The sequence below is a fragment of the Mauremys mutica genome, chromosome 8 (genome assembly GCF_020497125.1).
Source record: "Mauremys mutica isolate MM-2020 ecotype Southern chromosome 8, ASM2049712v1, whole genome shotgun sequence".
In the NCBI taxonomy this organism is placed as follows: domain Eukaryota; kingdom Metazoa; phylum Chordata; order Testudines; family Geoemydidae; genus Mauremys; species Mauremys mutica.
Genome location: NC_059079.1, coordinates 109,055,309 through 109,083,236, shown reverse-complemented (window position 1 = coordinate 109,083,236; position 27,928 = coordinate 109,055,309). Strand labels below are relative to the sequence as shown.

At 43.6% G+C, this 27,928-nt stretch overlaps 1 protein-coding gene across 1 annotated transcript in view; it reads left to right on the top strand.

The window, feature by feature from the left end:
- Window positions 1–27,928, top strand: part of RNF145 (ring finger protein 145) — a 61,369-nt gene that overhangs the window by 26,254 nt on the left and 7,187 nt on the right. Inside the window, exons 3-7 of the mRNA XM_045028355.1 lie at window positions 657–765; window positions 10,189–10,280; window positions 16,922–17,157; window positions 21,618–21,793; window positions 26,768–26,908. Coding sequence (XP_044884290.1) covers window positions 657–765; window positions 10,189–10,280; window positions 16,922–17,157; window positions 21,618–21,793; window positions 26,768–26,908 — 754 coding nt within the window. The remainder of the gene's footprint in view (window positions 1–656; window positions 766–10,188; window positions 10,281–16,921; window positions 17,158–21,617; window positions 21,794–26,767; window positions 26,909–27,928) is intronic.

Sequence of the window (27,928 nt, the reverse complement as noted above, 5' to 3'; positions counted from 1 at the left end):
ATTTGCTCCATTGGCGCGTGCCCTTGCTTGAAACTGTATCAATTGGGAATTTGCCTGAATTCGAGCAGTATAGAGAAGAACCTACATTTCAGTCTCAAATTGTGGTATTAAGCAGGGATTTCAGATGTGAAAATGGATGGTGAGAGAACTGAAGTAATTTACAAGTTTAATTTTGTTTAAAATATAAATGAAGGTTTTAAATGTATCCTATGTAATGCATTACAGTATTTACAACAGTATTGTTGTAACTTGATGATTTTGTGAATGTGGTGGATATATTCACTGATATTTATTCCCTACAATGACGGCATTTTGCTTATGTTAGTGCTGAAATTTATCTACACTTATACATGTGCCCAAGAGAAGAGGGAAGCCTGGACACGCATCTTTCTCTTGTCTTTTTTCATGTCTCTCAGTCACTTTGACTCTTGCCAGAATATCATGGGTCAGTTTCACCACTGATATAAGTAGATGCAACTTGACTGAAGTGAATGGAGCTGTATGCGTGTATGCCAACTACGTGTTTTTCCTCTCTTGTATCCAGGTGCATGATTTTAAAAAAATAATAATAGACATCACTGTCTCTTACTGCAGGATTATTAAGAGTTTTAAAAAGCCATCAGAGGTTTTATTTCAACTTCTGATTTCTGCTGCAGGTTACATCATAAGTGTTGTGCTCCTAACCTTACCTAGACAACATCTGGTTCAGCTCTACCTGTACTTTCTGACTGCACTGCTGCTGTATGCTGGGCATCAGATCTCCAGGTAAGAATATGTGAAATTTTTCACAGGACTTGGTTTTCAAATCTGAAAAATAATATATTTTGTCAGTAGTAGCCACACACAGAGGGAAAGGTCTGTTTTTTTCATTTAGCTGTCTGGAATATATCCTGTTTTTCCTTATGTTGAAAAGAAGTTACAGAATTAGCACAGATTCTGCTCCATTTCTGTTGGAAGATGTGTGGGGCCTGCTCTTTTAATTGACTTCAGTGGGAGTTGAATCAGGCCCATAAAATCCCTCATCAGTCTTCCCTAGCCCTCACAGGGGGTCTCTCTTCCATCCAGTATGAAAATACATTGTGTTTGTGATGGACATAATTTCTGTTGGACCAAGAAGAGAGAGTACCTGGCTCTCTTTGACTTTCACAAATGTTTTACTAGGAGGAGAAGACGTATTGTTCCTTTCAACTTGCTGGTACCTAGACAAGGGAGAAAATGTGGAATAAAGAGCCATAGAGAGGGATAAGTGTAGAATAATAGTGTTGGAAGCTTTTAATACTGGAATATTAATTTCTTTATCATAAACTATGTTGTCCATTATTTTACTTTCATAAATCAGTAGTTCTGATTAGAAATCTTACAGTAATAAATAAGCACACCAAATGCGTGTGGGTCTAAAATGTAAAGTGAGACGCAGTGGACAGGTCGGAGGCGATACAACCAACCAAAGTAAATCTTTCATTGATTGTTTTGGTGTTGCTGAATATATTTAACACAAAATAAAAACAAACTCATTTTGATTAAAGGCTTGGATTGGAGCCTGAAAAACTATCATCTTGTTGGGAGGCTTCCCTGAGAAATATCTGAAGTGTGAAATTGGATCTGATCCTTTTGACACCCAGTGGTGGAAAATATTTGAAAACATCATATTAAACTGATTTGTATAAAATGGTAGGTTTGTTATTTGAGTGGTAAAATTGTTGTTCCAGCAAATGCTTTGAAACTGCCCTTTTGGTTAAATCTGTTCATTGTCAAGGAAAGTTTTAAATAGAGGTTTTGGGGCAGTTATAAAGTGTTGATGTCATGGCTGTTAAGGTTTCTTTTAATGATGTTCTGAATGTGGGGGAGAGGATTGTGGCCTCATACTTCCTGGGTAGGCAGGAGGATGGCTTCCTGATTATTCCCCTGGGAATCCTGAGCTTTTCTAGCTGTGGTTTGCAGATGTTTGTCCTAGTATTTTAAAGACTTTATTTACTTACTAGAGAAAGAAGCCCAACTTTTTTGTTTTAAGATCCTGGGTTTAAATCAGAATAAGGATGCTAATATGACATCCTAAATGTGCATGCTCTCTCGGGTGTTCATCAAATGCAGGTGGGCTTTTGGTCCAGAGGGCATGGAGATAGAAGATTCAGAATGAGTGCCTTCACTTCTGCAGCCTTGAGCTTCGGTCTTTGAACCTGAAAAAAGGGAAAGAGTGCATAAACCTCAGTTTATATACAGTCTTGGGCATGGCTGCCTACTGGAATTTAATTCTGATTAATTTGTCACTGTAATTTTTTCATTTTACCATATCAGCTTATGAACATTGTGACATTTAAAAGTCATGAAAATGTATTGCTGTATTGTTTGAACCACTAGTGTCCTGGCACTTGGCTCCACAAATTTATTAGAAAATTCCTAGTAATGAGTTAATGCGCAAGATTTTCATGTAAATGTAGTTAGGACTGCAGATTTGCCCTGGCATTTTTATCAAAAATCATGGAGTTGCCCGGTCCTCTGGGATTAGGCCTCTCGTCCCGCTCTGGGCATTGTGACCTGATGCACAGAGTCGCTGCATTACTCAGGTTTGGCCTGGCTGCCCCTCCGTTAGGGCAGGTGGGCCAAATCCGAGCAGCGCTGTAACTTCGCTCACCCGATCACAATGCCTCTCACTTGAACTTGACCTGACTGCTCCCCTGTCGTGTTGGAGAGTTGACCAGGCCAAGCCAAACTTGAGCAGCGCTGCAACACTGTGCACCCCAGTTCACCTCTCTGGGCATTGCAAGCCCAGCCCCTTGGAGCAGGAGCTGTCACAGCAGGGAGATCACATGCATTCACATGCATATGCACACACAGCTTGGACAAATGGGAAAATCATGCTATCCGTGACTGTTTTCTCCACTGTGACAAACCTGCAACCCTAATTTTTCACTTTCACTAGCATTGCACAGAAAACAGGCTCCGTTTTAAAAAATAAAATTGGATCAAATCAACAGTTTAGTAGTAGAGCAAAGTCTAGCCACATGAAGAGCCGTGTTGGGGTCCTGAGCTTGCTGGCAGGGCTAAAGTGTGGCTTACTGACATTCTCGAGTGAATTTACCCATTCCCCTGGAGCAGTACGGTCTGGTTTTTGTGGGAGTTTGGTCCAGTCATCCTTGTCTGGTGGCAGGCTCCCCACAGCAGCCTATGACAGTAATAATGGGAAGACCACCACTCTTAGCAACCCATCCCCCCCAAAAAAAATAGTTTGCAGATTCAGCCAGGGTCTTTCGCAATAAAAGAACAGTATGAAGTTGAAGTGTGACTAATGTACAGATATGCTCTGTACTGTACATATTGTCACTTTATTGAGCATCCAGCTTGCTTTTTATATTGTCTAGTAGACGTAATGTACTAAAATTACAAGAAGCAGGTATTTAGACTATTCAAATAGTCTAACAGTATTGCTGTTTAGCTTTAAATGGTTTGAATAACTTGGTATTGAATCTACTGCAGTTCATTAGCTGGCATGCTGTTTAAGGTGGGTGAGGAAGTAACGTTGGGGAGCTATAAACACAGCATGGTTGACAGACAACTTAAAATGTGAAACAGCGGGATTTACTTAACATCAGCTGGCATTCTTGACAATGTGCAGCCTTTTGGAATTTTTGAATCACTGGAGAACCTCTGTTTCCAGTGCTGCTGTTCCACTTCAGGAATAACTTGTGGTTAAGACACAGGACTAAGAGTCATGACATCTGGGTTTTATTCCTGGCTCTGGTTTCAGATTTCCACGTTTTTGTGTGACCTTAGGCAAGTCATGTAACTTCCTAATGCCTCAGCTTTCCTATCTGTAAAGTGGGGTGATGTTGAGAGGGAGATTGAAAGTTGATTCAATACTGTTTGTAAAGCATTTGGAGATGCACTGTCCGAACACAAGGTGTAAAACATAGTAATGTGTTTAGTGAGAACAGTCACCATCATGGTAACTCCTGGGTGTCCGTGAAATGAAGGCAATAATAAAGGATAGATAATAGGACAGAAAATATCATCATGCTGCTATATAAAATCCATGGTTTGCCAGCACCTTGAATACTGTGTGCAGTTCTGGTCACCTCATGTCAAAAAAAATATTAGAATTGGGAAAGGCACAGAGAGAGGCAACAAAAAGATTAAGGATATGGAACAGCTTTTGTATGAGGAGAGGTTAAAAAGACGGACTTTTCAGCTTGCAAAAGAGACTAAGGGGGATATGATAAAGGGCTATAAAATAGTGACTGGTGTGGAGAAAGTGAATAGGGAAGTGTTATTTACCACTTCCCATAACATAAGAACCAGGGGTCACCCAATGAAATTAATAGGCAGCAAGTCTAAAACAAAAGGAAGTATTTCTTCACACAACACAGTCAACTCATGCGGAACTCATTGCCAGAGGATGTTGTGAAGGCCAAAATTATAATGAGGTTCAAAAAAGAACCAGATAAATTGATGGAGGATAGGTCCATCAATGGCTATTAGCCAGGATGGTCAGGGATGAGACCACATGCTGAGCATCCCTAGCCCCTGATTGCCAGAAGTTCGGAGTGGATGATGGGGTGAGGGGTGTCGCTCAGTGAGTGCCTGTCCTGTTCATTCCATCTGAAGCACTTGGCATTGGCCACTGTTGGAAGACAGGCCACTGGGCTAGATGGACCATTGGTCTGAGCCAGTCTGGCCGTTCTTATGTTCCTATCCAAGCTAACCTGAAAGGCAGATTCACATGCCCCCTCATGGAAAAATAGATGTTTCTCTATTTTATACACAGTTACATCAGCCTCTTGCACAAACCATGCTATTATACAATCTTTCCCTGGAAATTTCACTGGGATGTGTGCTTATGTTAAAGAAAGGAACCCTGCATCTTTTCATACGCCTTGTTTTCCTGTTGTGCTGTGGTTCTATCCCACAACTGGCAGCATTGAGAATTATGGGGTTTCAATGAGGGAGGAAAATTACAAGCAGGAACTATTTGTTATATCTAACTTAATTCGTTTTTAATATGACACAAGACATGAAACCTAGAGTTGTTTTTTGGTGGGATTGTTTGACGTTAATTGAAGAGACTGATTAGCCAAAGTAAATGACAGTGGCATGACACAATTAGGCCAGATAACCGCTGTGTGTTATGGCAGTTGACTACAAACCACCTTTGTTAAAAACGGAAGGGCCTTTCTTGCATGTATGAGAATATAGATGTACGAGTCAAATATAAGCATTATCTGAATTGTCCCCTTTGTTTAGAAATATAGGTTATTTCTACGGCTGACTTAGTCATGGGTATTTTTAGTAAAAGTCATGAACAGGTCATGGGCAGTAAATTAAAATTCACAGCCCCTGACCTGCCCATGACTTTTGTACTATATACCCTGATTAAATTTTGGGGGTGGGAGGGTGACCTGGGGGCACCGCAGGTGCTGGGGAGGGGATGGCTGGGGGCGTCATGGGTGCTGGGGGGAGCAGTTGGAGTGGCTGGCAGGCTCCCTACCTGGCTCTGCGCCTCCCCGGAAGCAGCAACATCCCCCTTCCTCAACGTCTAGGCGGAGGTGTGGCCAGGTAGCTCTGCGCGCTGCCTCTGCCCTGAGTGCCGGCTCTGCAGCTCCCTGGTCATGCCGCCGCCTAAGAGCTGAGGGATATTGCTGCTTCCGGGGAACCCTCACCCTGAGGTAAGTGCCGCACAGAGCCTTCACCCCCTCTTTTATGCCTCAAATCCCAGCCCTGAGCCCCCTCCCACACCCAAATTCCTGCTGTTGGGGAGGTGCAGTGGCCCAAGACTGCCCCAGCGGCAGCTGGTCCGGAAGGGAACCAATCTGCTCAGGTAGCCCCTGGGCCAGCGGCATCGGTGGCTGCAGAAGTCATGGAGGTCCCGGAAAGTCACAAAATCCGTGACCTCTGTGACAAACTAGCAGCCTTAGTTGTTCCTAGTTGATTGTGAGTGGCTTTCTTTTTAACTTTCCAACCTGGATTGGCTTTAGAGCTGCATTCCCAACAGCAGTAAATCTGGAAATCTGATTTTAGCTTTATATTTGTCCTAATTTTCTAACACAAATCTTATGAGACATTTCATTTAATAAGAAAATAATTGTTTTTACGCTATTCCGGTAGAATGAACAATTGAGAAGTAAAAGCTGCAGCTTAATAAAGCCTTAATTGATCAAAATTGAGTGCACACACTTAGTCCTATCAACATCTTTGTATAGCACTGCAGCTGTTCGTGGCCATTTCTGAATATCTGTACCAGAAGATCATTATTCTTGTGCTGCTAATGTAATGTGATAAGAAAATCACAGCTTTGATGTTTCACTATTTTTGAATAAGAAATTAGGATTCTACTCATCTACAAATACTTTTTTTAAAAATTGTGCTACAATTTTACAGAGCTGTTACACTCTCATGATATAAATTATTTTCCTTCAAATGTTGCTGCAGTTGAGCCTGTAGAAAAATGACTCAAAGGAGATCTGATGCATTATGTGTCAGTGTGGATCTATTGTGGGTGCATATGCATCTGAGAGCTGTCTCTTGAATAGCCGTGTCAGTTATGGCCATGCATGTGTCCTGTGCCTCTTTGTTCTCCCATCTGAGTACATAAAGGGTGTAGGGGTTGCAACCCTTCCTCAGCTCCCTCTTACCACCAACCGCAGTGAGAATGAACCCAGTGAGTGTCTGACAAGCTACTCCCTTCAGAGAGCTTTACATTGTTGTTTTTTTAACCAGGTTTGTTGAGACTTTCTGTCTACACGCTCCCAATTGAAGGATGGTCCCAAAAATCCCATCCTGCCATGGGCTGATCCTTATAGGGGATAATTGCTAATGCATATTCTGCCTAGGGGAGATCTACATGTGCTCTGTGTGCAAGTCCTTTTCTTCAGGGTCTGCAAATCCAGGGATGTTCAGCTCAAACTACATAAGCTAGAGCAGTCCGCGTGGGTCACTTCAAACCCAGAGATGATGGTCACTACCAGAACAAGGCCAGATAAACCAGCATCGGACAGCATTCCTTTGAGGGCAAATCATACCCCAGGATCGGGCAGCAGAAATAAGGCAAAGAGGACTCTAGTAGAGCTGACACTGACATCTTAGACACTGATCACCTCTGTGTTAATGAAATCTTCAGTGCTGACAGCCCTAGGCAACAAAGCCAGCACCTGTTCCCACAGGTAAAGGGGACACTGACTCATGCAGCTAGACAGAGCTCAAATATAGCTCCAAAACTGAAGGGAAGTGCTGGAAGGAAAACATCACTCCTTCAAGGACAGAGCTCCTAAGTCCTCAGTCAGAGCTGGAGTGGATCAGGGAACCCAGAGACCTGGCACTGCCCTCAATACTGATATCCATGATAAAGCCAGGCAAGGGCCCAAGATATACACTTGAAGAATCAGTCTCCCCTCCAGAGACATTTTGAGGTCTGAAGAGGTGACTGTCACCCCACAGTACCGCTGTTCAAAGAAGAAAAGTACTGCTGCTCACCAGCATTGAGCAGAGAAGAGGAAGTGTGTATAACTAGTGTTGGGAAGAGAAGGACAAATGTTCTTTCTAGAATCAATCCTCTAGATTTCTCCTCCATCCTCGTGTATTTTAATGCAGATTGTCTAAAGAGCCCCATTTCAGCGTGCTTGGCACGCGCTATGATGCTTGAAAATCTGTATTGAGCAAGGGCTGTCACAGATACACAACAGATTTTTGAAGTGTTTGTTTTACTACTTAAGATTAACTTCTGAATTCCAGAGACCTTTTGCAAATGAGAAGGTGAATTACAAGGTGGAAGCATAACTGTTTATCAAGCAGGGATAGAGCTAGAGTATTTCTCCATGTTTAACTGGCACAAGCCTGAATCCCAGGGCATAGTTGCACTAAAGCAGTGCGAATGTGTTGGATAACTAGCACTGAGTCACATGCACATTCTTTAGTGAAGGGAAGGGAAGGACTTTCCTCTTTCATTTGATTTGGGGATATCTGTTAATAAGTTGCTTTTGCTTTGACTGGAGTGACTGCTTTATTGTTCCAATATGTCCTTTTTATTTGGAGGTGCTAAATGTTCATATTCTTTCTGCCGAGATCCACAGATCTGTTACCATGAGTACTTCCTCCTGCTTGGGGGCAGAACCAGACTTGTCAGTCACTGACAGCAGGGAATGCCCTGCAATCCTGAAGTTCCCTCCAGGGTTTTTTTCTGCCTCCCCAGCATCTGGTGGCTCAGACAGTCTTCCTTGCTGCAGAGCTTTTCCGAACTTTTTTTCAAATGTTTAAGCTAGCAATTTGGTTTAATTATGTGTTTAGTTTCCAGTTGTATCCCAGGGCTGTTTTAGATTTTTTAGAAGACTGTCCTCTCAGCTCTGCTCCTCTTTTAGGTATTTGTAGTGGCTGGTGCCCCTGCAGGCTTCGGGGAGCAAGGCAGGCCATGAAATGCCAGAGCGAAAATGAAGGGTTTGCCTCCCTGTCTCCTCCTTATTGCTTTGGAGCTCAGCCAACTCTGTGGGCAGGATGCAGTCTCCGTCACAGCCTGGTTCAAGTGACGTCACCTTGGCCAACCAGCACGGTTGGAGAGACTGGATCTGCCCGGCAAGATGCAATGCAGACCTGACAAGATTGTCTCAGCCTTCCTTCCCTGGCAGGAATGGAGCCGAAGAACTGGGTCCAGGGCAAGCAGTCCATTTACCCCATCTCCATTAAGGGGTGAAGCAGGCAGAGCTTCAGTATATTTTTCTCTTTTCATTTGTGCTGCCATGTTCTATATCGCCATCTTTAGTGGAAGAATACTTACATTAGGCTTGTGCACGCTATCCTGTTCTTAAATAATTGAAAATGATCTACCCCAGTGGTGCTCAAACTTTTTTACTGGTGACCCCTTTCACATGGCAAGTCTCTGAATGCGACCCCCCCCTTATAAATTAAAAACACTTTTTATAAAATATATTTAACACCATTATAAATGCTGGAGGCAAAGCGGGGTTTGGGAAGGAGGTTGACAGCTCGCGACCCCCTATGTAATAACCTCGCCACCCCCTGAGGGGTCCCGCCCCCCAGTTTGAGAGCCCCTGTTCTACACCAATGGCAGTAGAGTTAGATGGGATGAGTGTGTTTGTCCCTCTTCCCTTTAACTATACGTATTCTACTGAGGGACCAATAGAAAAAAATAAATAAATACAAAGAGTGACACAGATACATAAACTATGTGCATCTGGTGATTTCAGCTGCCCATGACTTGTTTTTATGAAGCACTGTGATAGAAATTGAAATGTTAACATTAAGTGTGAACGTCACCTGGTACTTAAGTTTAAAAAGAAAAAAGAGAAATTAGAGGAGATGGGGAGAAATGAGGGGTGGGGTGGAGAGAGAGGAGTGCCTTCTAGCTATTCCACAAAGAACAAAAACTGGCTGGTTTCACAGAACTTTGACCTCTGCTTTTCCTAAATGCTCTGTTGCTCTTGGATCATGTACTTCTGATGTCTTAAGCTGCTCTCTCCTTCCATGCATACTTCAGTTGGTGGCAGTGCATTCTTGTTGGTCAAGGTAGGGAGTGTTTGGATTTTCAAATACTTAACTGAGGAAATTAAGTTTCATCACACAAAAAGGAAGCGAGTTACTCGTGCAGATGATGAAAATAAGTTATTCTCTTACATTGGAGTTCTTGAAGACAGCCACATGTGACATGTAGTGGAATATTTCATCCCAAACCAGCAATGCTGGAATACTATAGAAGGGGAGGGTCATATGACAACTGAAACACAAACTGGTGCATTATACATAATATGTTAATGTAGAGAAGTTCATCTTGTTGTAAAACCTTTTCCGTTACCCTTCCCAGCTTGCAGGGCTGCATGCCCAAGTTAAAACTACTACATCACTCATTTAGCTTGAGCACCACTCGTTAAAATACAGGTTTTGAGAGGTCTGTGTAAACTTGTTAATTTAGGCTGTGATTCAGCAAGGCATTTAAGATGGTTCCTAACTTTAAGCATGAGTAGTCCTTTTGAAGTCAAATATGATTTGATGCCTTTCCATTTAAAGGGACAGGTTTTTAAAGAGCACAAACGACCATTTAGTAAAAGAGCTGACAGCAGTTTCACCAGCAAAAACTTTCTTGTAACTTCAGTCTGTTAAATACAGTGTGCAGCAAAGGTGCATATTATATGAAGTAAATTCCTTTCAAGCTGGTTAGAGATGTCTTAATATTTTGTTTTTGTTCATTAGGGATTATGTTAAGAGTGAGCTGGAGTCGGGATATGAAGGGCCAATGTATTTAGAACCTCTCTCCATGAATCGTTTCATGACTGCCTTAATAGGTAAGTGCAGTTTAAACATCTAAGGGGTGGCAAGAATAACTACTTGTTACTTAATTCTCTTCCTGATTTCTTCTGCGTGCACCTTTTTTTAATTTCTTGGGCCTGAGTGTCTCTTGGCATTATAGGTTTTTAAATAATAATAATAATAAATAACAATAATATGTACTTTTCCATTGAGAGGATTGGATCCATGCAGCCTTATGATGTAATTCCATCTTCAGGGGTTCATTTACTACAACTTTACTAATAAGCACATTCCCTTGGGTTGCAACTTTGCTTATAAATTAAAACCTTCACTGTGCCTGGTTACCTTAATATTAGATTGTAAAAGTTTTAGTTTCACTTGCTTTTTCATGTAACAAAGTGAACCTACTAAGTTGTTGTAAAGACAGATTTTGGCATGCTAACCTGTGCTGTGGCTTCTGACTTTGACTGCTCTTGAAGCAACAAAAATGTGCTATCAATCACTGGAGGCTTCTATCAAAAGTGCAGAGTGTTTTTTTTATGTATACCTACAGATGGATTTTAAGTTGTTTCAATACAGGAGATTAGTGTGGCTGAAAATTTGCCCAGGAAATAACAATTTAAAACAGTTAATTTACTGAGAGTGCTGGTACAATACATGGTTTTTTTACTTTTGTCTCTGGCTCCCCGGAACGTGTTGGGGGAAGATCTGAGCGTCTCATCTAGGGGCAGCGGGTCCCTTGGTTCAGTGCCCAAAGGCAGGGCTGGAGCAGTGGAGAATGCTATGGTCTGTGTTGCCTTCAAGACTAAGTTAATACAACCCAGTATGTCTGTAGTTGCCACCCTTACAGTTTCACTTCCTAAAATTAATTCTCCTCCCTTCCTGTCTCGCTGATAGACTACCGTATTTTCCGGCGTATAAGACGACTTTTGAAACTTAAAAAAAAAACACAAAAATCGGGGGTCGTCTTATACGCCGGGTATGTGGGTGTGGGGGGGTGGGGGAGGGGGCGGGAAGGCTTACCTGCGGCGCTGGTCCGGTGTCGGCCTGGGGAGCCGGGCCCCGTAGCTGCAGCGCCGGCCCCGGTGTCGGCCGGCCCGAGGAGCCGGCCCCGCGGCTGCGGCGCTGGCCCCGGTGTCGGCCGGCCCCGCGGCTGCGGCGCTGGCCCCGGTGTCGGCCGGCCCGGGGAGCCGGCCCCGCGGCTGCGGCGCTGGCCCCGGTGTCGGCCGGGCCCGGGGAGCCGGCCCCTGCGGCGCCGGCCCCGGTGTCGGCCGGGCCCGGGAAGCCGGCCCCGCGGCTGCGGCGCCGGCCCCGGTGTCGGCCGGGCCCGGGAAGCCGGGCCCCGCGGCTGCGGCGCCGGCCCCGGTGTCGGCCGGGCCCGGGGAGCCGGGCCCCGCGGCTGCGGCGCCGGCCCCGGTGTCGGCCGGGCCCGGGGAGCCGGGCCCCGCGGCTGCGGCGCTGGCCCTGGGCCCCGGCTGAGGTAAGGGGCCAGGGCCAGGGCGGGGAGGGGGGCGGGGGCGGGGGGGTTGGATCGGGGCGAGGTTCGGGGGGGGCAGACAGGGGATGGGGAAGGGGGGGTTGGGTAGGCGCCGCGTGGGAATTTCTGGGGTCTGTTGGGATGGTGGTGGATGGAGTCGGGGCAGTCAGGGGACAGGGAGCGGGGCAAGTTTGGCAGGGGGTGAGGTCCTGGGGGGGAGTTAGGGTTGGGGGTCTTGGGAAGGAGTGGTCAGGGGACAAGGAGCAGGGCAGGGCGGGTTGTGGTTTCTGAGGGGGGGGCAGGACGTGGGTGGGGGGTGTACTCACTGGACGGTTCCCTACTGGGTCTTCGGTGGTGGGTCCTTCAGCCTCAGAAGGGGGGTAGTCTTATACGGCGAGTATAGGCCAAAACCTATGTTTTAAGTGGAAAATTAGGGGGTCGTCTTATACGCCCGGTCGTCTTATACGCCGGAAAATACGGTAGCTCTCTCAGACTCCTTGGCTCTGATTTAGAGTCAACAGTGTAATTCTAATCTGTTGGAATTCCTCACGTGGAAGGCACTGTAGAAATTCCAAGTATTAACAAGCATGTATGCACCATCAATACTTCTGTCTTTAAAAGTACAGAACAAAAACATTTGTTCTCAACAGCTCTGTGGGTTAGGCAAACATTATTCCCATTATATAGAGCTAGGGAAGCTGACATACCTAGAGATTGAGAGATGTCTTCTACCATGCAGAAGTTTGTGTAGGTGGACTTGCAAAGGTGCAAATAACTATTTTAAATTCTGAGTGCCAGTAATATTATTTCCCTAGTTTTGACTGAAATGCAGAGGTTAACTGAGCTTGACTTGATGGTTCGTGAGCTATTTTTTCTGCTGTTATGAGTAACATATCTGAGATTGCATACATGAAGATCCCAGGACAGGTTGCTGCTTGCAGGGAGCTACCCGAGATGAGAACCCCCAGATCCTGGAGCCCCCTCCCTCACCCAAACTCTGTCCCTCTTAGTTAACCGGCATTTTTCACTTACTGGCACCCCTCATACCTCCAACATGCCGGATAAAACAGCTTTTACTATATTAACTGAATTGCATACATGAAGATCCCTTTTTCTAACACTGTGTAAGTTTTCTCATGATGAACTTTGACCAGTAAAGAACATGTTTTGGTATTAAGGTCACTGAGCCCTACCACATTTCAGTGGGAGAATTTAAGAATGTTTACAGCATGTGTTCATAGAATGATAGAAAGTCAAAAATCTTTTAAGACAGACCCTCTTCAGTTCCTCTTGCTAAGGTCTAAGGATTTCATCTACAGTAAAAGCTGTTTTATCCGGCACTTCACCAACTGGAAAGCTTGGTAAACCGGCATTTCTGATCTTCATTGAAATTCTGGTTTATAGTTCGGTTGGCGTGGGGCCAGTAGGGGGTTAGGGCGCGGGAGGGGGTGCAGCGCGCAGGCTCTGGGAGGGAGTTTGGGGGCGGAGGGGCTCGGGGTTGGGGAGTGGAGGCAGGTACCTGATCCAGGGGGCACTCACCTCGGGCGGCTCCTCGCAAGTGGTGACCTGTCCCGGCTGCTCCTAAGCAGAGGCACGGCAGGCAGCTCTGCACCCTGCCCCGCCTCACCCCGAGCGCTAGCTCCACAGATTCTATTAGCTGGGGACCGTGGCCAATGGGAGCTGGGGGGGGGGTGGAGGCAGCACACAGAGCTGCCTGCCCCACCTCCACCTGGGAGCAGCCAGGACAGGTTGCTGCTTGCGGGGGAGCTACCCGAGATGAGAACCCCCAGATCCTGGAGCCCCCTCCCTCACCCAAACTCTGTCCCTCTTAGTTAACCGGCATTTTTCACTTACTGGCACCCCTCATACTTCCAACATACCGGATAAAACAGCTTTTACTATATTAACTACTTTGACTGTGGAGATTCAACTGCTTCCTGTCTACTTGCAGCTGCTATAAAAGGAAAACCATATATGAGATGTGTAATGGGAACTGACGCTGGCTTTATACAGAATGTTAAGGCTTCCAGGATGCATACATTTAAATTTGTGCATAGGTTATAACCTGTAAACTGGTCCCTCCTCTAAAGTAGTTTATGATCTAATCTAATTTATAATTACATTTAAATTTATTTATGTATAGAAGTTTCTGTAGCCCTCATGTCTGCAGTGTTTGTAAATGGGCTTTCAACAGCCATTTCTTCCTGCAGGCCTGTGGCTCAGGCTGACAATTGCTGACTGAGATTGCTAATGTATGCCTTAGTGCTGCAAACAGTATCATTTGAGGGTTGCCTCTTGTATAAACATGACATCCCGTGAGCATGTTAGCTGGGAAAATTCCAAAGCTAAGTGGCTTTGGAAACTATGCTGCCCACAACATTAATCTTCTTAAGATGTAACCCCAATAGTGTGTATTTATTTTAACCACAGTTAAAAAACAGTAATGGCTTAATGTGGAAGAAAGGGAGAATTTTTCGGCATCAGCCTTTTGTGGGGAGGGAATAAAACAAAGACAGTTCTATATTAGAAATGATTTGGAGGAAAAGTTTACCATGTCAGCTTGCTTACAACAAGTCTTCCATTAGGTCATGAGCTAGATGATTCAGGCTGCTAAAACTGTGCAGAAGTCTTGGGAGCAGAAAATGGTTTTGTGCTCTCAGAGCTCAGGCACTCCACAGGAGACAGCCGTCCCTCTTCCCTACTTTCTCCTTCCCTGAAGAAGAGCTCTTAAATTCTGCAGGAGGCAGGGTACACAAGCACTGCTCTAGTACATCACTCAGCCCATGGTTTCCAACTTTCAGAATGCCAGTGAGCGAGTGGATTTGTTGAGGGTTATTAACAGTTTGTTGGCACAGTCTGTTCTTCTGTGTTTTGACATTCAGAACAAGTGCCTTTCTTTTGACTAATTATATCATTACCTTATGATGTCAGTGGATTTTATCACATAATACCACCTCCCCAAGATAATCTGACTGTGTGTTTCCAAGTTTTCTCTCTCTCTCTCTCTCTCTAACTATCTTTAACAAACATGCTGTTGCTAGCATGGAATGGGGAGTAACTCTTCTTCAGAAGTCCTGTCGGAGATCTTTTCAGATCCTCTCTGAAGGGGTAGACAAATGACACGACACTGATTTGAGAGAGCAGATCAGAGCCTTGAGATAAAAGGACTCCGTTTATTTAATTTGGTGACATGCAGACTCCCTCCTGCGGCAAGTAACTTTCAGTCAGTGCTTAGATTCCAAAGGTGGAGGAGGAGACTGCTGGGTATTCTCAGGGAGTTAGCATAACGTTGATTTGCTACATGTTTAGCATGTTGATTAGTAAAGGAACGTGGTTGCACTACTTTCTGTTAGATGAGACTTAGATCTGTGGTCCTGCCCTTCAAAATCATGAGAGATCCAGTGACATTCTTTATAAGAGGAGTATAAGGCTATGTCTACACTACAGACCTTACAGCAGCACAGTTGTACCGCTGCACTGCGCTCCTGTAAGGTCTCCCATGTAGCCACTCTCTCCTGTTGGCATAATTAACCCACCTCCAACGAGTAGTGGTAGCTATGTTGATGGGAGACACTCTCCCACCGACATGGTGCTGTCCCCACTGCCACTTCTGTCGGTAAAACTTACGTTGGTCAAGGGATGTTACTTAACACTCCTGACTGACAAAAGTTTTACCGACAAAAGTGCTAGTGTAGACAAAGCCCAAGGGTACTAAATTGGTGCTGTGGCAAAATTTCACTGTAGATAATTACATCATGCCTATACCCAAAAAAGTATTGGTATTAGTTTTGGTATTCTTTTGTCTACAAAGCTGGGTTGCCTTAGTTACTATGAGTCACAGTAACTGGAGTAAATCCAACTGTACAGGCAGCTGAGTAACAGAAAATTGTTAATGCAGAGTGATGTGCTGCCAGTAGTTTAACCAGGGCTCCCTCAAAGATTTTTCTCCCATCTGCTAACAAATTTCACGTATTGGGAACAGAGGCTGAGAGTGGGTTACAGGGAATGGACAGAGAGCAGAAAAATGATGAGGGAGGGACTTGGGATCTTTATTGTTTCCTTTATCCATTTAAAGGAAAACATTCTCTCAGAACCATAATCAAGGAATGGAGGAAGCATGACAGGGCAAATATACTAAGTTTACTTGCTGGAAATGTGATATTTATGTTCCTGAGAAATATACTTTGAGGGTATAGCACAAAGTGCAGCTTGAGAGCACAGTTGCCAACTTTCACGTGGTAAATTAGCTCCCCAACTTTCACAATAAGCCAAAAATCAAGCTAATCCCATTTCAAAACAAGCCAATCCCTAAGAACACCAACTCTCTGTGACTAGTTCCCTCGGCGTGCAGTCTGGGACTTTGGTGGGCCTGTTGTGCGCCCTAACTCTCTCCCCCCTTGCCTCTGCTTGCCGAGAGCCAATCCAAAAAAAGAAGCTACTAGCCAACAAGCAACTCACAAGCCAATTAAGCCAAAAACAAGCTCAATTTTTGAACTTTTTTCACAAGTTTAGCATGTCTGCTTGAGAGGTATGTGCAAACCATAGAATCCTAGGAATGGTGTACTGGAAGGGACCTCAATAGATCATCTAGGTCGGTTCCCTGCAATGAGGCAGGACTAAGTATTCTCTAGATCAGAGATTCTCAAACTGGGGAGCACAGAATGTATTTCGGAGGTGCGAGAGGAGCTGTGGGGGTGGGGGGGCTTGCTGCGCACATTTTACCCACAGCAATGAATAGTCCATGCCACTTATTTCTGTGCTCCTGCTGGGGGTGGCGCCTACCTTCAGAGTTGGGTACCAGGCCAGGAGCCACTGCTCTCCTGCTGCCCAGCTCTGAAGGCAGTGCTGCTGCCAGCAGCAGTGGAGAAGTGAGGATGATGATGCCATACCATGCCACTCTTCCTTCCTTTCATTGAGCAGATAGAAGCCATACTCAGTGTGTCAGCCTTTTTCTCTGATGAAAACTTCTTGTTGCGACACACAGTGAGATGGTATCCAGCATGCACTCTGAGGGTGATGTCATGTGTGAACCTCCAAAGATACAGGAAAATCCAGTTTCATAACAGGTGTGCTGTAGTTAGCAGAACTACCATGGTAGTACTGGATATTGTTAGATGCTTCACTGGAAAGCTAAATTAAGATGTGTTTTTCCTGGAGGAGGAGAACAGCTTGCTATAAAATACTCTGTCATGTTTTCAGGTCAGCTGGTGGTATGCACCCTGTGCTCCTGCGTCATGAAAACCAAGCAGATCTGGCTCTTTTCTGCTCACATGCTCCCTCTGCTGGCACGGCTCTGCCTCGTGCCTCTGGAAACCATTGTGGTCATCAACAAATTTGCCATGATTTTCACTGGCTTGGAAGTGCTCTATTTTCTGGCATCGAATCTTCTAGTACCATATAATCTTGCGAAATCTGCATACCGAGAGCTTGTCCAGGTAGGCTGTACACTGACTCTGGTATTACTTTATATTTTGTGGTCTGAAAAAGCAATCATTGCAAAATGTCTTCCATGGCTCAGTTTTTAGGAGTTAATTGTGCTTTCCTATCATTCCATATTGTGTTTGTCTTAGCAATGTCCTCTTCCACTTATTTAATGTACATTGCAAGACAGCGTGGACTAGCAGTTAGAGCAATGACCTGGATTCTAATCCTGGTTGATCACTTAACTTGTGCAACTTGCTTGACCTCCAGTTTGCCCAGCCCATGGTTTTATTGGATAAAAACCAGGGCCTCAGTCGGATGGACGTTATAGTTGCTAAATCGGAAATAAGCTGCTCTTGGAAAGCAGATTGCACCCACAAAAACAATTGCAGTAATTCTGGTGTCTATAATAATGCCCTGTGTAGAAAAGTGGCAGTTTGTAAGTATAGCTTATCTTGAGCTGGAAATGAGATCCAAGAAAAAACATGAAACCAAGAATAAACTATGAATAACTTACACTTCTGGAATATTAAAATACATTAGCAACTTTGTATACACATAAGCATCAGTTTGGAAATTCACTCCTAGCAAAAAGCGACAGAGTCCTGTGGCACCTTATAGACTAACAGACGTATTGGAGCATAAGCTTTTGTGGGTCCCACGAAAGCTTATGCTCCAATACGTCTGTTAGTCTATAAGGTGCCACAGGACTCTATCGCTTTTTACAGATCCAGACCAACACGGCTACCCCTCTGATACATGACTTTCATTAATGTCAGTTATGCAAGTCAGTTGAAAGAGAGACACCAAAATTGGCTTACTGCAAATCAGAACAGACTGAAACATGGGGAAGCTTTCAGACAATTTAAAAAAGGAATTTCCTGGCTTTTTGTCAGGCAGAGTAACTCTTGTCAAATTTTTCAACCAGCATCCGTGTACAAACCCCAGCTGTGCTACAAACCCCATTTGTAGCTTGATAACATGGGTTATTATATACTCTTTGGCTGCAGAGAGAGACAGGAATGAACACCAGTCCCTATGGAGTGCTCCAGTTCTGCCAGACATAAGTCCCAAGTTGCATATGTTGGCCCAGCAAAATGCAAAGTGACTGGGAATAATGAAGTTTCTTGTATCATGAGGGAATGGAGAATTGACTGAGACTGCAGTTCTATGCAGAATATGAAGATAGGCTGCCTCTCCAATGAAAACAATCCATGTCCTCTCACTGTTTTAAAAAATGGGTTCTGCCACACATGCATGTAAGACACTCTGACCTACACAGACTTGCTTTGAAAATTTCAGAATTGCGTGTCTGCTTCTAAACATGTTCCAGAAGCTTTCGCTTGGCCCCTTGCTGAGCAGGCAGTGTTTTAAAAGTGACCTGTAAAGGGGCGGGGGAAAACTAAAATTGGCTTGCACTGTGATTTTACTGCTGTGTTGTATATAAAGAAGCCCTGAAAGCTTTTTGTGAAAAGGAATTTTCTTTTTTCCCCTTTAATATCCTGATCTGATCTCGCCCTTGAAATCTTTACAGCTTTGTCTAGGCTAACCATTTATCCTACAAACTTCCTGTTGTTGCTATCGCTAGCTGAGCCCCAAATGTGATAGAAATTGTGGGACTAGTGTGGATGAACATCCTGCAGCCACTGGTGTTCTCTCTGCCATGTTGCCTAACTCTGCTTAGGGCAGGTCAAAATGGCACAGTGGTAAAAGCTCTGGCATTTGCCAGATCTCTGCTCTACACTAGGACTCCCACCAGCACCATCGCCCAGTGCAGTAACACTGGTGGGGAATTTTTTGGTGAAATTCCCTATTGCAGACCCAGGCCCATCTGAAACTTAGGGAATTTTGTTTTTTCTTAACCCCTATTTAACCTCCGTGCCTAACACATTTAGTTGAAAAGATGTTTTTGTCAAAGATTCAGTGCTCTTCATTTAAGTGTGGAAGCTCACAAGGCAAATCTGAGATACCGTCCCCCAAGACTAGGGAAGACCAGACTTGACACTCAACATTTCTGTGGTGGTAATACAAAATCAACCGCATAAGGCAGCAGGGTTTTTTGGGAAGATGGTCATTTCTGTATGTCATAAAGTAGTGCAAAAAAAGCCTGAAATCCAACATTTTATTTTGTAACTTACCAATAAACCCATCTTAAACCTCAAACTGTTTTTAAAAGCTAGATCAACAGCTAACACTTGAGGTGCAGTGACATCATAAATGTACTGTTAACACTTCTTTCTTCTTTGGCACTTGTGTTAAGAACACTTCAATAGCTTGAGGTTGTTTTAATGCGATATGCATGCTCGAAGGAAAAGCTACTCAAATGTTGGTTTTTGTCTATTCTCCTTACCACTTTATCGGCCATTATAAGTGCACTAATAAGATTGTTTGGTTTTATAATCACTGTAAAGATTTGAAAGCAAGTGATTTTTTGGGGGGGGGGGCTGCCTCACTGACTCCCTTTGTCTTTCAAATCTGTTTACACTAGTCAATGCAGTACTGTGTTGGCCTTGAGAGAAAAAATATTCTAGTACAAACTCTTCAAGGAGCATTGCTCACACCATGTTTCTACCAATTCCCTATGCAAATCAAGGGCATAACTTCTCATGTGTGGCTATGGAACAATTTAGAAGGTATTAACAACATGCTGCTAGAATAATAAGCAGCTACAGCTGAGAATAGTAGTGTGCAATATATGCTAGAGGGAACTGGCTGGAACTAGGAGAAATGTTAATGCTGCTGGTAATCTTTTCTTGGAAGGTGCCTCTGAGGCAAATTGCCTATGCCAGCCTCAGCAAATGGAGACAGTTGTAGTCATGTTGGGCTGCATATTTTGATTATAATCTGGTTTAATTGAAAGCTGGAAAAAACAATCACCCTTTTAATTTTATTTTTAAGGAGTTCACTTCTGTGGAAATCTAGAGCCTAGTCCCTATTCCAGAAACAAAAATCGGGGCAAAAAAATTGGCCCCATTTCAGACCTGTTGTAAGTAGATGCTACTCTGTTGAAGGTCAAGGAAGGTGAATCTGCTTATACCAGATTGGAGTAATGCCCTAACCTGATTTTAACATGACGTACTCGTCATCCTTTACTATCACTTCTGATGGTTGCTGACTTCAGCATGAATTATTCAGTGATAACTTAATCCAGTAGTTGTGACCTCACAGTTGTTTCTGAGGCTTTGCAACTGTAGTATTGCAAACAGTAGTTTGTAATACCAGTGGAAAAACTTGGGGGAAGGGGGATATTAAAACACCCAGGACCAATTTTAAGCTTAATCTTCTGAACCCAACAGCTCAGGAGACTAGGCCCAGGATGAGCAAAAGCAGCTTGTCACCTTATACATCCTGGATTCTGGACTTTGGGGGCTGGAATAAGTTTAGAGCAACTGCAGGGGCTGTGTCCAAGTTACAGAGCTTCCCAGAATCCCCTATGTTGCTCAGTACTATAGGTGCACCCCCTCTCTGTGTAGGGTTGCTTATGCTGGTCCCATTCTGCTCCTGTGCCACAGGAATCTTCCACAGGGCCATTGCAGCTCCTTTGTAGTGCCTGAGCAGGGGCTACTTTTGGCCACCAAACTAGTAGGCTGCTTGTTAATCAGCTATGATAGAATTACATTTCCAGGACCTCAGTGTAATACACCTCTACCTTGATATAATGCTGTCCTCAGGAGCCAAAAAAATCTTACCGCGTTGTAGGTGAAACTGGGTTATATCGAACTTGATTTGATCCGCCAGAGCACGCAGCCCTGCGCCACCTCCCCAGCACTACTTTACCACGTTATATCCAAATTCGTGTTATATCGGGTGGCGTTATAACGGGGTAGAGGTGTATGTTCTAATGTTTGCCAGGATTGACAGGCATCTGCAAATAATCTGATTTGCCTTCTCAATCTTTCACTGTCAAATACTAGTAGGTTGCATGCTTGTAAAGTACAAGTTTTTCTCTAATTCTCGTCTCTTAAAATACATACTTCCTAGTGGGTACTCCGTAGCTATTGTGTGATTCTTGTCTTGTCTGTGAGAAACAGACACTTGATTTAAAATAAAGCCATGGATAATTTCCCTGTCACTTTTAAGGGATTAGCCTTCCAACCTGAAATTCCAGCTTTCTGAAAATTGTTCCATAGTTACCTAGTATTAACATTGTACGAGAAGTAGCATAAACTTGAAAGGAATTGCTGTCCAGACTGTAACAGTCATGTTGCAAATGTGCCAATTTTTAGCTATTTAGCCTCTGCTCTGACAGGTGTCTGAGACACTTAGCACCTGCCTTTAACAAAAGGTCAAAGAAATACAAAGTCAAAAAATCCTTGTAACTGACCCGCTTGTGACACGTGAATCCGACTCCTGGTTTGAATTGCAAATGAATTGAATGTTTGTTTGTTTGTTTGTTTTTTCTATTCTGTTATCTCTGTAAACTTGCAGGATGTGAACAAATGCAACAAACTGGTCTTGTCTTTGCCTTGCCCAGGTAGTGGAGGTGTATGGTCTTCTGGCCTTGGGGATGTCTCTGTGGAACCAGCTGGTGGTCCCCGTTCTATTCATGGTGTTCTGGCTTGTCTTATTTGCTCTTCAAATCTACTCTTATTTCAGCACACGAGATCAGCCTGCCTCAAGAGAGAGGCTTCTCTTCCTCTTTCTGACAAGGTAATTAACTAGTGCCCATAATAAGCTGTTTTCTGTGCATGCATTGTTTGTATTCCTGAACTAATCTACTGTCTTCTACAAAAGGATTGGTTTAAATCAGCTGTCTTATTCTAGTCCCCAGTAAATATTTGTCCGTATCACGAAGCCATCGTGCATATTAGTCCAGTGAAGCAGCTCAGGACAAAGGGGTATTAGCAGAAATATGGAAAAGCTCCCAGTGAATACAAAATATAACTTAGTGATGGGCAAACCACTGTACACTCAGCTTCAGTTCAGAAGTTTGGCAGGGCTTCAAAAATTTGAATCGGCAAACTCAGATATCACCAGCTGAGGCTAGCTAGCCCATTCCTCCTCTGGTGCTTGTGTTGAGGAATTGATGTGTCTGTTGGGTCCTGGATGCTTTATTTTCAGCTGTGGTATGCAACACGTTCTGGGGTACATCAAAACCCATGCCATAACTGAAAGTTTAGCAATGAACAATGACCATGGGGAATTCCATCCACAATGATATCAGCAGAATCAGAAATAAAGCCAAAAAACCCCAAACTTATTTTCCTCAGGAAGGAGAGACTTGGGTTATCTTTCTGATGGTGATCCTAAATATCCCAGTATGCTACTCTCTTCCCCAGTTGGATTGCTCTTGAATCTAGCTTTCAGGGTATTGGACTGGATTCTCTAACAAACTATTTCTGATGTTTGGTTTGTTTTGAAGGATGTCTTTATTTAGCAACCCACATTCTTATGGACCATTTCATCGGCAGAGGGACATTCTCAGTGCCTTTGGTGCTTGGGAACTTTTCATACCTCTTCTGTCTTGTTTTTGGCATTCATCTATCTACAAAATTTAGAGAAAACATAGGAAAACTATTACACTCTGTCTCCAGTCATTCTCTTACTAGATTATGACTCACCAGTCTTTCCCTTCACCCTCTTAGTGCATTTGGGACCTTCTTGTCTTTCTACTAAACCACACAAAGAAGTTGATACATTGCCAGCATCTCCTAACTCTCTCTAAAGGTTTGTTTTTAGAATAATCTGTTTGACACCACAGCCTCAAGATCAAGGTTCTAGAACATTCCTATCACTTTCACACATGGCCCTGTGTCCATCACAGTACTCAAGCCCTCTGAGTTCAGTGTCAACTTAAAATAAACAGAGAAACACCAAGGTTTTGAGTGCATTACATACTAAAATGTAATGCAACACAGTACTGATGGCATTATTCAGCATTAACAGAGGTGATTCGTTTTCAGTTACCCCCCCCCCCCCCACCGCCCAACTTTATTTTACACCTCCACTGAAGTTTTAATATTGACTTTACCTAACTGTAGTGTAGCAGTTGCCAGGGATGTGGGCTGCCTGACCTAACAGGTCTCTTCAATCTCTAATTTCTGTGATCGAGTTGAAGAAATTGCAGGGTAGACAACAGGTTTTTTGCTGCTTGTGAAGAACTGGAAAATTTGACTCTTGTTACTAGGGGCAGAAATTGGAGAGTCCCTTGACAGCAGGAAGGTAAAAAATCTGGGGATGATGAAATGGCTCTTCCTCACAGAGAAGACCCAGTATCTCCCACATCACTGAGTCATATAGGCTCAGAGCTCCCCACTTTGCCTAATACTGAAGCCTGTGCTCTAGTAATGTGCATACTCTGGCCACAGGCAGAGAGCAGAGGCTTGTACCACGTGGCACAGCAGAGAAACTTTGATTTTCTAACACACCTCATGCATTTGGCAAATATTGTGGCTATTGCTACATGCACAAGATCTCCAAAAGGAAAGATCTCTAATGTCAGATTGACATACTCAGTGCAAATATCACTCTTACCCACTGTTGGTCTTTGCAGGCATGAACCATCGTATTCCAGTTACTGAAATTATTTAAAGTTAAAACACAGGTTTACCTGGTGCAATCTAACACTTCCAGTTCTAGTGTTTTAGATTCTGGAATTGTACCATAGAATTGAGGGGCAAGAGTGTGAATGATCATGTCTCAATCCATGTACATCAGGTAGAAGTTGTCTGCCCAGTATCAGAATAAATCTGTATCTTCATAATAAGTGAGAGTTAAACAAGATGCCATCTTAAAAATATTACTTGCTAGACTTCCTCTGTGCAGCCCAAAACATGAAAGCACCAGCCTTTTTCTCCTAGACTCAATTTCATCACGCTCTGGGGACGTGTTTCCTCAAGGCATCCTTCTTGGTGGGTTTTTGGCAATTGCTGTCATCTTTTACCTGCCCAGGAGCAACACACACAACCAGGAGACTTTTATACTAGTGTTGTGGGGGCCAAAGATGCATTGCTTTGCCATGGTAAGAAAATGCAACAGTAGCACTCGTTTCTCTTCTGAAGAAAAAAAGCTCCAGTAGCAGGTTTTATCTCTGACAGCCTAATTGTTTAGGAGAGGAAGTTAAAATATCATTTTGTTAGACAAGCTAATAAAGATTCTCTAGTCAGCCAGAAGACTTCACTGTACTGCAGTCTACTTAGTACAATGGAAAAATGTTTCTCTGCCAGAAAAGAGCAGTCTGTGCACACGTGCCCTTTATTAGCAGTAATGAATTATTTCCTAGAGCTGTACAACTCCAGAATTCAAGCAAGAGCAATCAGAGTTCATTTAATAGCAATGTTAAGCTTCCACAAATGCATAACAAACAATAACAATACACAGCCTTCGTTGTATTTATTTTGGAGATGGGAAGAATTCAAACCTTCAGAACAGTTCCAAGCTCACACCTTTGGGCACATAAGGATAAATCTGAAAGCTCTTCAGTCAGTCCTTTGTCTGAGATTTTTAAGCTTCTCTGAGTCCCTTGCATGGTAAATTATCTCCACTTAAACTTTGTTAGGAAGGGTGGTAGCCTACTTGCTAGAGGGGTTGAAAGTTCTTGATTATGGAGCCTACCTGGAGGCTCAGCTATGCTGGATCAGACTTCTCCTTAACTATCATTCCTTCATTCCTGACAACTGCCGGGGAAAATACCCTGAAGTTATTCAAAAATACCTTGCATAGCAGGTGCCCTTAATAAACATCGTACATGACCAGTACTGAGAGGGACAGACACAGCCCAAGCACAGTTCCTGGAAGATAGTCATCCCTTACAGAGACCTACACCTCTTTTGGCCAGGTCTTTCCTATTTACAGTCACACCAGAGCAACATACTGGGGACTTTGAGGAGTCACTAGAGAACGATTGTGCCACGATCATCTGGCATAACTCTTCTTTTCCAACCAGTTAGACAAATCTGTCTCTTGTGCACACGGAGTTTTATGCTTATTGTTTTGGTACTATAGACGTGCCCTTCTTTGCTGGGGGTTCTGGTGATGGTGAGTGTTCTTAGAAGCCAATGTTCCATTACAGACTCTGTTTTCTCTATCTTCCAAAAGGGCTTGTATCACTCTCACTGGAGGATAGGGAAGACTTGCTGAGTTATCAGGAGTACCCCTTGATTGTATGATGAGTGAGACTCTTCCAAATTCTCTGCTTTGGGTTTCTTCCAAAGACAACTACCATTCATGTGCAGAGGCGTAGCCAGGAAGTTAAGACGCTTCTAGTGGGCAGCCTATTCAGCTACAAAAGGCTTTCATGCCCTGTCAAATTGGGGAGGGGGGATATTTTAACTTAAAATGTTGGATTGCTGAAGAGTAAGCAGAATGATCTGTAATCAAATTTGAGTTGTTATTTAACAGACACTTTAAAAAGAAATGATCTTCATTTGTTGCGTTACTTCTCTGGTGCCGTATAAAACATTAAAAATGGACTCAGAGTACCAGTGCATCTGTTTATCGTTTCCTTTGTTCCATTTAGTGTTTGACGCGAGTTCTTTCTTGGAGCACTTTGCTTCTACTTGACCCAGCAGTGAATTAATTAGAATGCTGTAATGTGGCATCCTAATAATTTCTCTGAAGGAACCAGGATTGCTGTTGTAACCAAAGGTGCCAGAACTTGGCCCTGAGTTGAGTAGCTTAGGATTCCCTGGCATTGGAGAACGCAAGCTTAGAGCAGCTCCACCCCACTGCTTTCCAGCTCTGCTGACATTGCAGATGGGAGGATGTATAGCCAGAGCACGCTGCATTCTGCTGATCTCTAGCAGTGTGATTCCCATTAAAGGTCACTGTACTCTGGAGAAACACGGAGACTGCTCTCGACTGCGCTGGCCCAGGACTACAGAAAACTGGCCCCAGAATGAGTAAGCTGAAACTGCTCTTTGATGATTCCTCAAACTTGGCTGCACCCAGCTCTTGTGAATCCTCAGCTGCAACCTTGAAAGGAGAAGTAGGCCTGAGAGCGAGAGCATCCTGTGTTCTCGCTCAGATAATTGTTTAAAGACAGCATGTCTTTTTGGTATAGTTTATTTGAAGTTTATACTAGACCTCTTTTGTGGGTCAGCAGTAGTTTTGAACATAAAGATCTCAGATCACTTTTCAGACCAGAATTATGAAAAACTTTGCAGTTTATTAGCCATTTTAATAACAGTTTACATGAGTGATATATAGTGACCGGCATCCTGGCAGTATTGCCATGGGTGGGAACTAACCAATCAAATCGATCTACTGTAACTTTGCGTCTCCTTGTGGTAATTGGATTGAAATGTCATTAAGTGAATTGAGTGCTTCACATTTCCATGCCTGAGAATGAGTGCTCTTCTTTAGTAAAGTAAAAGCAAGATAGCACCACCATGTGGGGCTGTCTTGAAACACAATCTGAGCAATGGAGAACCACCTGGGCTTGCTTATCAGCTGATAGACAGAATTATGCATTAGTGACTGAGTAACTGTGAATCTTTGACCTTTGATGTCCGAGGAGAAAATAGTGGACTGTGCTCTCATGTAATTTTGTTGTAGAAGAACATGCATGTACTTGTGCGGCGTCTCATGTTATGTTTTTAAGCCAATCCAGATGTAGTTTCAAATTAGCTCAGACTCTTAATTGAAGAAATCTTTTTATTAATTAAACTGTGTTTTTCCCCCTAGCATTGCGGAATGTTGCAGCACTCCATATTCTCTCCTGGGGTTGGTGTTCACAGTCTCCTTTGTTGCTTTGGGAGTTTTGACTCTCTGCAAGTTTTACTTGCAGGGCTACCGAGCATTCATGAATGACCCAGCTATGAACAGGTAAGTGCCTGACACACATTTAGAACTACGTAGAACTGAGGTTGGCATTTGTTGAACTGAAAGTTATTTTTAACCCACTATAAACTCCTTAGAATGCATAGGAATTACGACAGGCTTCTTATTTATTAGTCCAAATACACTATTTTAAATGGTTTGAGATGAAAATGTCTACCATGAATCTGAGAATAATGACAGTCATGCACTGTATGTATTATAGAACTGCTTCTCCTTGGGATTTTAGATTCTGTAGTGTCTTCATTGGGATGAGTGACTGAAGGAATCTTCAAATCTTAGAAAAACTAAATGCTTACCTAGTTATATTTTAACTTCCTGGTTAATTTTCCCCCTATGTAACTACATGTGAAACTAAACTAATCTTTTGTGGAAGATTTACACTGGTCAGCTAAAAGTTACTGTGGGAAACTGCCAAAGAATATAGGCAACTTGTTTCTCGTGTGCTTGTCACAACTGTCTGACATAAAATTGGGAGTTTAGTTGTGGCACTGTGGGTTAGTATGTTAGCTTTTACCAGGAGCTCAAATGCTGGTTCAAGCCACAAATGAAGGACTTGTTCGTACTTTGGGTTCTGAGGTGAGTACGTGGGAACTGCAGTGAGTATAAAGTGAGGCTGCCCAGGAATGGCTCAGGAGCATTTTGTGTGTGGAGGGGAAACAGTCCTGCGTAGTCCACGCTGTGCTATAACTGCTTCAAGATAGTGTTGTTATTGTCTCCACCTCAGAAATATTAAATTCACTTTCATCTTCAAAACCAAAAGCCTGAAAGTGGGGCATTCAAGGGACTCTTTATTCTAGAATTTCTGTGAACGACATTGGAAGTTGTTCTGTATATCTAAGTCTGAATTCACTGCTTTCAAAATGTACCCAAGTGGTAGGACTCCAGACAGGGATGTCATTGAAGGAAAAAGTGAGACTAGGCGGGTGAGAGAATATCTTACACAAGAGTTCTTCTTCAGGCCCAGACCTGAAGCTTGTCTCTCACCAATAAAAGAGATCCCCTCCC